A 13,705-nucleotide genomic window follows, 5' to 3' on the forward strand; every position below is an offset into this window, starting at 1 on the left:
ACAAAATACAATTTATACTAGAAAAATTGCCACCAGTTCAACATTCACCCCAGAGGGTCTTTTCCCTCTCAGTTAAAGAGCAACGAGAGGGACAAGCTGAACTGGTGAGAATCATCACTAAGGGTATCATTGAAAAAACAAAACATGAACCCTTGGAATTTGTGTCAAATATATTAACTTAAACTAAAAAAGATGGTGGGTGTTGCATCATCATTGACTTAACTTCACTAAATATGTTTGTTAAGTATGTACATTTCAAAATGGAAACGTTTGTTACTGCCAAACAACTGATTTCCAAAGGATACTTCATGGCAAGCATTGACCTCAAAGATGCTTATTATTCAGTACCCATTCACAGGAATCATCGCAGATACCTGAAATTTACCTGGATGGGGCAGCTATGGCAGTTTAAAGCATTACCCAATGGGTTAACATCAGCCCCAAGATTATTCACCAAGATACTAAAACCAGCCCTGGCAATATTAAGAAGACAAAAACATATGGTCATGGCATATCTTGATGATATCTTAATAGTAGGAAAGACCATGGAATTGGCATATCAGCTGTGTCAGCTACCAAACAGTTGTTCGAAACCTTGGGATTTGTCTTACATCCAGATAAATCTAAGTTGAAACCATCCACAACCATGGACTACTTGGGCTTCACAATTAACTCAGCCCACATGTCTGTAACTTTGCCAAAAGACAAAACAACTGAATTGGCACAATCATGCAACAATTTAATGGTCAACAAGCGACCAACTATTCAACAAGTAGCAAGAGTAATTGGGGAAATGGTAGCAGCATTTCCGGCTACACAATTTGGACCTTTGCACTATCAAAACTTACAAAGAGCAAAGGTACAGGCACTAAAACGACATGCAGGTCATTATGATCGTATCATGAAATTACCCACTGAAGCAATATCATAACTACAGTGGTGGGCAGAAAACGTTTGGCATAGTGTCAGCCCTATCATTATTAACCCTACTTTAGTTATCCAAACAGATGCCAGTGCTCAAGGCTGGGGAGCGACTAACTCCATATCCAGCACAGGTGGTAGATGGACTAACCTAGAGTCATCATTACTACTTACACTGGGCATTAACTATCTAGAGATGTTGTGTGCCTTTTATGGTTTAAAAGCATATGCATCCAATATGCATCACTTGCATGTTCGGTTACAAATAGACAATACTACGTGGTGGCCTACATTAACCATATGGGCGGCATAAAATCGATATCATGCAACAAATTGGTCAACACAATTTGGCAATGGTGTGTCGAAAGACATATTTGGCTATCAGCAACTTACCTGCCAGGTAAGCTAAATACAGTGGCAGACACCAGGTCACGCAAATTTAATGACAACACCGAATGGATGTTAAACCCCAAAGTGTTTGCAAAGATTATTAAGCAATATGGCACGCCAGATATCGACTTATTTGCATCTAGGCTAAATCACCAGGTACCTATGTATGTCGCTTGGGAACCAGACCCTGAGGCAGCAGCGGTAGATGCGTTCGCGCTGGATTGGGGAAATTTCTTCTTCTATGCATTTCCTCCCTTCTGCCTCATCAGCCGTGTACTACGCAAAATACAAATGGACTCTGCTTCAGGTATTTTGATAGTACCCGACTGGCCTACACAGCAATGGTTCCCATTACTCCACGACATCCCTCCGAACATCCACAAAAAAACAGTACTTGTCCAGCATCAAAAAGTGGGAGAAGTACTGCTTGGATACAGGGACCACCTACTCAACCGCTACAGTTACCAACGTACTGGAATTCCTGGCAAACCTTCACCACGATGAAGGACTCGGCTACAGTGCCATCAACACAGCTAGAAGTCCCTGTCTGTCTATTTAAAACAAGCTCCAGGTCAACAGGCCATGGGGTCCCACCCGCTGGTGGTCAAACTAATGAAGGGTATTTACAACTCTAACCCCCCTAGACCAAGGTACACCCATATATGGGATGTCAGTGTGGTCCTGACATACCTCAGGGGATAGCCACCAGCCAGATCCCTCAACCTGGAACAATCTACGCTCAAAACACTCATGTTGATGGCACTTGTATCTGCACAGAGGGTCCAGTCACTACAACTATTGCGACTGGACAACATGATCACAGCTCCAGACCAGATCTTTCATTATCCAGTGACTGATCAAACAGAGCAGACCAGGAACACCTAATCCAGTCGTGGAATTCTGGGCTTACCTGCCAGAACCACGGTTATGTGCTATGACCCACCTACTGTCCTACATAGACACAACCAAAAATATTCGAGGGAGTGAAAAAGCCTTATGGGTCAGTCATAAAAAACCTTATGGTCAGGTGACGAGCCAAACCATTTTGTGATGGCTCAAGCAGGTGCTAAAAGCTGCTGGGATAAACACTAACATGTACAAATCTCACTCCACCAGGGCAGCATCCACGTCGACGGCCAAAAGAATGGACGTGCCTATAGACCACATCTTGGCTACAGCAGGATGGTCGGGGGAAAGACCGTTCAGAACTTTTTTATAATAAGCCGTTGGCAAAACCTGCTTTATTTGCAGAAAATTTTTTACAGACTGCAAATATTTAATTTAAGCCCAGGGGAGCAATTTAATTTCTTTGTTGTTATTGTTAAAAAATACCGTTGTGTTTTTCTACAAACAGATTCATTGGTTGATTACGATAACACACTTCCTCCCTCAAGGACTTCGGCAGTGAGTGAAGTAATAACTGTTACACGGTTTGAAATCACAGAGCTTTAAAATCTTCACGTAGTCACCCACGTGACTCCGAAGTAAAATAGTAAGATTAAACGAGAACTTACCAGTTTGAAGTTTGATCTGTATTTTATGAGGAGTTACGATGAGGGATTACGTGCCCTCTGCTCCCACCCTCAATAATATGGGTCAAACTGATAACTGATGTCTCCTTTTCTTTACTATATTTATTTCAATAACTGTGTCTATCTGTGATTCCACACCGCTGCTTTGAAGTATGCTGCGCATGCGTGCTGAGCGGGCTCTTCACGTAATCCCTCATCGTAACTCCTCATAAAATACAGATCAAACTTCAAGCTGGTAAGTTCTCATTTAATCTTACTATTAATCTATTTATTGGAACTTAGAATTTTTAATATTGCTTTTAAAACTGCAAAAGAAAATATGGGAGACATGGAACCCTATCCATTTTTTCTCGTTCTGTTTATAAAATATACTTAGGCATCAAAGATCCTTTGGAGTACAACCTTCACTAAATTAACTGGTCTGATTGCTAATTTAGGAGTCATGACTCCAGCATGCAGCTTTATGAGGTTGTAATTCAAACCTGAATACATGCGTAAATTCTGCCAAGGAATAGTATATTTGAACTTGGACTACACCTCTGGAGAAAAGGAATAGATGACGTTGCAGGTCAAGCCGAAACGTCACATATTCCTTTTTTCCAGAGGTGCTGCCTGTGCCCCTGAGTTGCTCCAGCTTTTTGTATCTACAGTTTAAACCAGCATCTGCTGTTCCTTCCGACACAAACAACTTGGACTACCATTGGTCATTTTGAAGACACAGCAATCAGTAGCAATTCTGACCTTCACTAATTGTTGACTTCAGTAAGGGGAAACCAGGAAGCTATGTGTCAGTGGAGGGAGTTAGCAGCTTCAGATTTCTGGGGGTTAACATCTCTGATGACCTTACGTGGAACACCATATACTGTAGATGTGGTCATGAAGAAAGTACGCCACTGCCTCTACTTTCTCAGATGTTTCCATATGTCATGGAACATCTAACAAATGTTGACAGACTAAACAAAAGTAAACTCGAAGCTAAGTATTGTAGGCAGTAGCCCGACTGGTTGCATCAAGAACTGGTATGACAATTCCAACATGCAGGAATGCAAGAGGCTGCAGAGAGTGGTGAACTCAGCCCAGAAGCCAGTGGGTATAGCCCTCCCCACCATCAAACATGTCTACGCTTGCAGCGAGAGGTAAAAGAGACTGCAGATGCTGAAATCTTGAGCAAAACCAAAGTGCTGGAGAAACTCAGCAGGTCAGGCAACATCTATGGAGGGAAATGGACAGACAATGTTTCAGGTCGAGACTTCTTCAGACTGAGCTCCTGTTTCAAAAAGGCATCATCCATCAACAAGGATCCTCATCATCTGGGACATGCCAGCTTCTCATTGTTACCATTGGGCAGCAGGTATGAAGTCCCACACAACCATTGCTCTCTTGAACCAAGTTACACACCTCTAATTGTACCTCAGCAGTGGATCACTCCAGATCACCTCTTGCCCAACTATGGGCTTGTTTCTTTAGTCTAGAGATGCAGCATGGACACAGGCCCTTCAGCCCACCGAGTCTGTGCCGACCAGCGATCCCTGCACACTAACACTATCCTACACACACTAGGGACAATTTACATTTTTATACCAAGCCAATTAACCTACAAACCTGTACGTCTTTGGAGTGTGGGAGGAAACTGAAGATCTCAGAGAAAACCCACGCTGATCATGCAGAGAACGTACAAACTCCGTACAGTCAGCACCCGTAGTCAGGATTGAACCCGAGTCTCTGGTGCTGAAAGCACTGTAAGGCAGCAACTCTACCGCTGCGCCACCGTGCTGCCCACTACTAATGTTTTGCACAAATAATATGCACCGTTATGTTCTTTTCACGGCCTTTCATGTGTAATTTTATGTACAATTTATGTACTGTGTATTGGCTGAGTGCACGTGATGCTGATACAAGCAAGGTTTTCATTGTACTTGTACTTAACCTTCCTTTGCTTGTGGTGACAGTAAATTTGACCCGACTCCGAATCAGAAATTGTAACTATTAACAGCAACCAAGTTTGGAAGGCTCTTGTTGTAGGGGATCTTCATTTTGTTGGCTGTTTCTGCTCTGTTATACTCTTTCTAAATTATACTTTTACCTAAATCTTTCATGTTCTTTTACTTTCCCCAAACTACAGCTTTAGGCCTACCAATTGTTTTGGAGCGGGGGGAACGAGAGTAGAGAAAATGAATGATCACCATAACCTACCAGAGATCCTCACGGAACAAGTATTCAACCCAGTACCATATGAATTCAGCTTTGAGATGCTGGTGCGTGGCCCCTGTCTCCTAGCAGGTAGGGAATAATTTCATGGTCTGAAAGCTTAAGTCTTCTGTAATCAATGTTTACCTTTCTCCTTTAAAGGAGGACATATTTAATTAAGCATTTGTTGGATTAGGTCCTCGTTCACCATGAGAAACACTTACAAAACAGAGAAATGGTTTTCTCTACATCGGCGAGACCAAGCGCAGGCTCGCCGATCATTTCGCTGAACACCTCCGCTCAGTCGTCGTAACTAACCTGATCTCCCAGTTGCTCAGCACTTCAACTCCCATTCCCATTTCCAATCTGACCTTTCTGTCCTGGGCTTTCTCCAATGTCAGAGGGAGGCCCGGTGCAAATTGGAGGAACAGTACCTCATATTTTGCTTGGGTGAACATTGACCTCTTATTTCAGATAGCCCTTGCTTTCTCCCTCCTCCGCCCCCCCCCCCCCCCCCCCCCCCCCCCCCCCTTTCCAGTTGTCCCACATCCTAATGTTTCCGACCACCTTCTATATTTTTCCTGACATCAGTGTGAAGGTCTCGACCTGAAACGTCACACATTCGTTCTCTCTATAGATGCTGTCTCACCCACTGAGTTACTCCAGCAGTTTGTGCCTACCATCAATTTTATTCGGCATCCGCAGTTCTTTCTCACACAGAAATGGTTTTAGTGTTGGATTGTTCAAATAATCACTGCTTTCTAACAGTGATTATTTCTTTACTGATCCACCAGCAATCAACCAAAATATCCCCCCAGCAAATGCCATCACACTATTTTCACAATTCACACCTGATCAATGGTTTATTTATGGTCACGTGTACCAAATTACAGTCAAATACATTTTTGCATACAGTTCAGCAAGACTATCACCATGCATAAGCACCATGCATAAGCACAAATGCTTGATAGTCTTGCTGAACTGTATGCAAAAAATGTATTTGACTGTAACTTGGCTGGTCCTCTCCCATATCAAATCCAGCATCCCTGCCTCACTGGACTCTCATCAATTTGCATACAGGGCAAATAGATCAACAGAGGATGCCATCTCTCTGGCTCTTCACACTGTCCTGACTCACCTGGACAGACAGGGCATGTACGTGAGGATGCTCTTCGTTGACTATAGCTCTGCATTCAATACGGTCATCCCCACCAAGCTCACCACCAAACTCCACCAGCTAGGCCTCAGCTCGCCGATATGCGATTGGATCCTGAACACATGGTTCACCAACACCGCTGCGCTGGTCAAGAAGGCACAGCAATGACTGTTCTTCCTGAGGACATTAAAAAAGACTGGTCTGCCCCAACAGCTGCTGACAACGTTTTACCGCTGCACCACAGAGAGTATATTAACGTATAGCATCTCTGTGCGGTATCTCAGCTGCACGGAGGCGGAGAGGAGAGCTCTTCAGCGCGTCGTCCACAGAGCGCAGAGGATCATTGGGACAGAGCTACCAGCCTTGGAGGGCATCTAACACACACGGTGCCTCAGGAAGGCCGTCAGCATCCATAAAGACTCATCACACCCTTGTAACGGACTGTTTGAACTACTTCCCTCCGGCAGACGTTACAAGGCCTTCTACGCCCGAACCTCCAGACTCAGAAACAGCTTTATTCCAAGAGCTATAGCGGCTCTGAACCGGCCCTGCTGAGTGCCCCCACCCCCCCTGGACTGTCTCCCTCGGATGGTCACGACACACAGCTTATTTATTTATTTTACTTTTCTTTTTCATCGGTTGGAGCTGCATACTAAATCTTGTTGCACTGACGTGCAATGACAATAAAAGATATTATTATTATTATTATTATCCTCCGGTTAGTACAGAATGTACCGAGCAGCCCACTGAGTCCATATGCAGGTCACCATTTTGGCACCATCTTACAGTCCCAGCTCCAGTCATCCCATAAACCATCATCCCTCTCCTTGCTCCTTCATACACTCTGAATATCCCAGTGTAGGTCTATCAAATAATGCACAGTGTTGTACCTCTATAAATGATATCTGTTGTGGCAGGCCCTTGAGCAAACTGTTCATTTAATGTACCTACTAAGTGTTTAAGGGAAGGAAGCAATGAAGTTGGGATAGGGTGGAGAAAGATGCTGTTCAGATGAATAGAGGGCTACTTGGAGTAAGAGATGTTCAGTGGGTTGAGATGTCTGAAATAATAGAGTGTGTTTTATGAAGGGAAGGTATATGATACGAAACGATATGATAAAACTTTACTCATCCCTGGAGGGAGATTGTTCTGCCGACAGTCACAACACACAAGGTACACAAAAACGTGAAATTAAAAGTGAAAAGAAAAAGAAAAAGACAAACAACTGTTGTGTGGTTGCCATGTGCACAGCGCCTTCATCGCAACAAATGAACAAACAAACATTGCACCGAGGCCCATGCTGCCCCGAGGTCCACGCTGCCGCTGTTGAGTCCCCACTGCCTCTGAGGCTCCCACTGCCGCTGCCAAGGCTCCCATCGCCGCCACTGTTGAGGCTCCTTCGGCACAGATGGGCCTCGCCGCCCGGTTTTAACCGCAGTCCCCTGGGGGGCCGTGAGGTGAGTCGGGCCTACCGGGGCACGTGGCCCCTGGTCCTCGGTCGTCCTTATGGTCATCAGTGACGCCGTTGTTTGGCGGGTGGATCGGGCCCGTGCGGATTTCCACGACACTCCCGCCGTGCACCCGGCTCCCCGGGATAAGCCCACAGAGACGAGAGATTGCACAGAGTGCTTGTGTTTTCAGTGGGTAATTGAAAATTCAGGTGAGTGAATTATTGGAATATATTGGTGGAATTACTGGTTATGGGTCTGGATGTAAGCACAATGCGAAAAACACATCTGCTCCTGCAGAAGAGGAGGAGCCACCCTAGCACGTGTGGAAGCATGTTGCAACCTTTGTAAGTCACGGGTATCGCATTTGTGTGATACTCACACTTACTCAGCCCTTTTCACCTCTTTTTACCCACCAGGCCCAGTAAAATGGCTTATGTGAAGATAAACTTGCAAACCTCCAACTAAAACTGGCTTAGTCAGCCATCCCTCACCATTTCTCCCACTTCATCCTTTCACAGGATATTAGCACTTTTGCAGAGGCCATTATTATACCCGTCTCCAACCGCTTTATGGATAGATTGACAGGTCATTTCCGAGGGCTTTTATATATCAACTGCATTGCAGCAAGGCTGGGGATTTCCTTCTGTGAAGGGCCACAGTCAAGCTGCTTTGTGCTTGCCATGACCAAGCTCAGCTGTTTTGTTATTAACTCTATTTATACTCCATGGCTACCACAGTGGGATATGAGCTCATGTTCATTCCAACTACTTGGTTACTAAACAGTAATTTAACCATTGTGTCATTGCTGAAGCCTGTCTTAGGTAAAACTATAAAATCAGAAGGAGGCAGGTTGGACAGGTTTTCAACCATCTATTCTATTGGGTTAAATTCTCATTCCTCCCTTATTTTCTCCATGCCTTGGAATATTTGATGATGCTGGGAGTGTTGAGCCCATACAGTTAGCTGCTGTGAGTTGATTTTATCTTGTGTTTCTAACCTTGTTGCATGTAGTATTTTCCAGTGTGTGGTTTGGTCTCCATGAACACAGGTTGGAATATCTGCATTTTCAATGTTTTTAATTAACTTCAGTAAATATTACGTTTGACAGGCAAATTATGTAAAAGCCAAGGTTCACAGGCTATACCTTCCACTTCCTGATCCAATTATTTTAGCACTTTAATTAAAAGCTCACGGGGAAGGGAGGAAATTAAATAGTTAAACGCCTTTCTCCATAAAACGTGGCAACAAATTGAATTTAGCTAGAGATGTCCTTTATTTTCCCCAAATCTTGAAATTATTCATCATCTTTATAAAATATTCAGAACAGGCACATAGAGGCAGAAATAATCAATAGTTTAAGTCAATCCAACAGATTGATTCCTGCAGTTTCTGTGCTAAACACAATTACTTCTGACAGGGGGAGTCTGAGGAGTTTCCATACAATCCATGTCCTAATGCAGTAAATCACTCCATGTGTAAGCACAGTGCGGTGAGGTTCTGAATGATAATGAGGGTCACATTATTTTTTGTCGATAAAGTTAAGTATTGGATTGTAAGAAAGCAGATCTAATTGAATACAAGACGTCGCTCTTACAGTGAAATCCAATTACTTTAATGGGGGTGGGGGTTGGAAGCAGGAGGTTTAGCAAGGAGATAGAGACGTTAAACTGGAAGTCAAAAACTGCTCAGGGGAAATCATTCAATTTAGTTTTTAAAGAGATACAGCGCAGAAACAGGCCCTTCGGCCCACCAGGTCCGCGCCAACCAGCGATCCCTGCATAGTAACACTATCCTACACACGCTCGGGATGATTTACATTTATACCAAGCCAATTTACCTACAAACCTGTACGTCTTTAGAGTGTGGGAGGAAACTGAAGATCTCGGAGAAAACCCACGTGGTCACAGGGAGAACGTACAAATTCCGTACAGACAGCACCCATAAGCGGGATCGAACCCGGGTCCTTGCAACTGCAAGCGCTGTAAGGCAGCAACTGTACCGCTGCGCCACCGTGCCGACTATGGAGACAAAATGCGACGGGAACAAGCAAGCCAGCTCTGAATGCGGTTCAAAACCCAGACTAGGATTTCATTTCCACATGATGAGAGTGACTACTGTTGTTTAGCTGCAGAGTGGAAATTGCAGTCACTGATATTTTTGTTAATTCCCTGTGTAACAGTTGGAAGGACTTTAAGACCAATATGGGAAGGACGGAGAGCTTATGTCGTGATCCATGCACTCCAATGCACAAGAGGAACATATAAAAATAATCTTCTTGGAATTGTTTGCTTGTGTTTTTGTTCCGTGTTTAAATACATTGAACAGTGTTAATAAGTAGCAATGGGGTCACTTTCAGAAGTGAGTGTGGCTTGGCCTCTATGAGACTTGTAGTTTTGTTTCCTTGTGTTGTGGAGCAGCCTGGATTACTGAGGCGGAGTCCAATGTCCTTTACTCCGTCTTCTGCAATTGCACCAGCTGTGTGTTGGCATAGTCAAAGTTAACTACAATCAGGGCCAATTAAATGTCTCTTGCACAATTAAATGGATTGATTTAAAATTGATGAGAATTGTTTGCTGCTAAGAGTGATGTTCCAGGAGGGGAAAGAAGTCCATTTCACTTTCCATCTCATCCATGCAAATTCATTGATACATTGCTGGCTCCAGATAAACGAGTTGAACAACATGGGTGCCAAATGCTCCACTCCTGTAGTTCCACGGTGTGTTTCATCAGCACCCATGGATTTGGCCACTGATTTAAGATGGGTTGCTGACCTCAGTGAGTATGGCACAAGTTTACAGGAGATGTTGCTGGATCACAGTCTGTCGAATCCAAGATGTGCCTGCTGGAAGGCAGTCACTCAGAGAGGTGGCACTGAGGGTCAAGCAGGGATTATCAGGATGCATCACAGCTTGGTTTGGGAACAGCTCCATCCAGGACCATAAGAATTGGCAACAAATTGAGGATGTAGTCCAGGTCTCCTCACAAACCAAACTCCCTTCTATTGACTCCATTTATACTTCACGTTGCCTAGGCAAGGCCAGCAGCATAATCAAGGACGAGTCACACCCTGGCCACTCTCTGTTCTCCTCTCTCCCATCAGGCAAAAGGTACAGAAGTGTGAAAACACACACCTCCAGCTTCACGGACAGTTTCTTCCCAGCCGTTATCAGGCAACTGAATCATCCATCCTACTGCAACCAGAGAGCAGTGCTGAAGTACTATCTACCGCTGTCTCTAATATGTCCTTCTGACTATCCTTTACTGGCTTAACCTTGCACTAAACGTTATTCTCTTATCATGTATCTATACACTGTAAATGGATTGATTGTAATCATGTATTGTCTTTCGGCTGACTGGTTAGTACACAACAAAAAGCTTTTCACTGTACCTCGGTACACGTGACCATAAACTAAACTGAACTGAGTGTCAAGCAGGGATTTGATATTGGAGGCAGCTATCAAGCAAGCACAGGATAGCACTTTCTGACATCTTCAGGAAAGGAAGGAGTCACCTGAAGGCGAGATGTTACAACTGAGTTTGAAATGTGGAACGCACATCCAAAGCCTCTCAGGCTGAAAGAAAGGTTGCAATAGGAGCAGGCATGGTGAAGATATTCAATCGTTTGATCCCTGCTTTTTAAGAGTGTCTTTAGACACCCATCCCAGCCAGTGGCTAGCTACTTTTGCAACCTCACTGTCCTGCAGTTTACTTGCATAGAAATATAGAAATTAGATGCAGGAGTAGGCCATTCGGCCCTTTGAGCCAGCACCGCTATTCAATATGTTCATGGCTGATCATCTAAAATCAGTGCCCCCCCCATTCCCGCTTTCTCCCCATATCCCTTGATTCTGTTTGCCTTAAGAGCTATATCTAACCCTCTCTTAAAAACATCTAGTGACTTGGCCTCCACTGCCTTCTGTGGCAGATTCACAACTCTCTGGGTGTAAAGGTTTTTCCTCATCTCAGTCCTAAATGACCCTTGTTCTTAACTTGCGCATGTTTTGCAGGAGTGGAGAGTCCCACGCACGCACTACGGGCTGGAGCAGATCCCATCGCCAGGTCTGCTTCCACACTCTACATCACACTGGCCGAGAAACACCACTACGACAGGGACCTCCAAATTATATTACATCCAAGCGGTAAGCCTTACCCATTGTACTGTGAGAAGGAGGATTGTGAGCCAAAACAGCTGTATCAGGCCAAATTTGAGACTGGAAAGATAATCTTAAACTAAACTGCCTGGTTGGATAAAGGTGCATTTTGGTGGAACCCTTGTTGTTACACCCAAATTGCTTTTATTTACCAGTGGTTTAGCTGATCTGATTACCTAGGTATTACGTTATAGAAGGAGACCATTCGGCCTTCGGATTCATACTGTCTCTGACCAAGAACAATCTTGGTCCCATTCCTCTTTGTTTTTCCCCATGGCCTTGTAATTTATTCTCTCTCACTTGCCCTTCTAGTTCCCCTTTCATTCCATTGCCTAAGGGATAATTTGCAGTAGCCAGTGAAACTACCTTTGTTTCTGGGATGAGGGAGGAAACTGGAACAGCAGATGGAACCTCACACTTTCATATCCTACACACTGCACACCAGGGGCAATTTATAGAAGCCTACAGACCTGCACGTCTTTGTAATGTGGGAGGAAACCAGAAGGCCTGGAGAAAACCCACATGGTCACAGGGAGAACTCCACAGAGATAGTACCCGTAGTCTGAATGGAACTTTGGCGCTGTGAGGCAGCAGCTTTACCAGCTGTGCCACTGTGCCACCATTTCTTCCTTATAATGCATAATAGATTACGGTATTTCCATGGATAAACCTGTGATTGAAAAGGTGGAGAAATTGAAAGGTGAGGGGTGCAGGGATCACATCAAATACTATTTCCATAGTAGGACATCATATGGGCCAAAGCAACTTTAGTTCATTTTTCTCAAACATTTTACCATGTGTAACGTTTCTAGATCTCTAACAAGAGATGTCTTAGGAGAGAATCTTGTATTGAACAAAGCTTTGCTGGTAATTAATATTGTTCCAGTTTATTTTAGGTGCAATGAAGCTTTCTTTGGAATAACCACTCAGTATCCACACTTATCGCGGATGCAGCGAGTGACTGGGAACTTTGCATCGAGAGTGATGTTTCAGAACTTGGATCTATAGAATGGGGGATGGAACGGGAATATTCTTGAACGTGACAGATTCTTGAGGGAGTTTTGTTATTGAGGCACTGCAAATGTACACATAATGACCTTTTCTGTTTTACAAGAGCCCTATGTCCCACACATTCTGCTGGAGAAAGGCAGCATGAGTTTTGAGGGGTATGAACGGCATGTCAAAAATAGACGGGATTTCATTCGCTTGATGAGGAAAAGCTCCAATGCTGACAAAAGGGTAAGAATCAGTCTTTTAAGGTAACGCATGCAAAAAAAGTAATGAGAGCACTTAGATTTAACAGCAGAGATGTAATTGCTGCAGGCTCATTGTCTGGAATCCATAAAGAGAAGTCTTCCTGAAAAACTTGACACTATATTACAAATAGGGTAATTTTGCAAAGTACCAGACCTTGTATCGACCCTATTAATGCCTTGGAAAAAGAGCCATTAGCTTTTGACAGATAAAAATGAAGCAAGCGTGACTGGAAATCCAGTGATAGCTTAATGCTGCCAGGCATATTGTCTATATCGTTCCTTCCACACTTTAGTTCCCAGACGCTACATAAAACAATGAAATATAAGATTAGAATAAATTCTCTAATACCTGGATCATCACCATTTAGGGAGCTATTGGGATACTCCAGCTATAACGAGGGTGAAAGGGAGAGATTGAATAGGCTGGGACTCCTTTGAGCGCACGAGGATGAGAGGGTATCTAATAGAGGTGTATAAAATCATGAGAGGAATAGATCGGGTGGATGCAGAGTCCCTTGCCCAGAGTAGGTGAATCGAGGACCAGGTAACATAGGTTTATGGTGATTTAATAGGAATCTGAGGGGTAACTTTTTCATACAAAGGGTGGTAGAGATATAGAAGGTACATAGAACAAATGAATGAAAGATATGCAAAAAGCAAC

At 43.9% G+C, this 13,705-nt stretch overlaps 1 protein-coding gene across 5 annotated transcripts in view; it reads left to right on the top strand.

The window, feature by feature from the left end:
• vwa5b2 (von Willebrand factor A domain containing 5B2) overlaps window positions 1-13,705 on the top strand; it is a 128,383-nt gene that overhangs the window by 58,514 nt on the left and 56,164 nt on the right. For all 5 annotated transcript variants that reach the window (XM_055645545.1, XM_055645544.1, XM_055645547.1 and 2 more), the window contains exons 5-7: window positions 4,966-5,123; window positions 11,645-11,776; window positions 12,903-13,027. In XM_055645545.1, coding sequence (XP_055501520.1) covers window positions 4,966-5,123; window positions 11,645-11,776; window positions 12,903-13,027 — 415 coding nt within the window. The remainder of the gene's footprint in view (window positions 1-4,965; window positions 5,124-11,644; window positions 11,777-12,902; window positions 13,028-13,705) is intronic.

Source organism: Leucoraja erinacea, chromosome 14, assembly GCF_028641065.1.
Source record: "Leucoraja erinacea ecotype New England chromosome 14, Leri_hhj_1, whole genome shotgun sequence".
Taxonomy (NCBI): Eukaryota; Metazoa; Chordata; class Chondrichthyes; order Rajiformes; family Rajidae; genus Leucoraja; species Leucoraja erinaceus.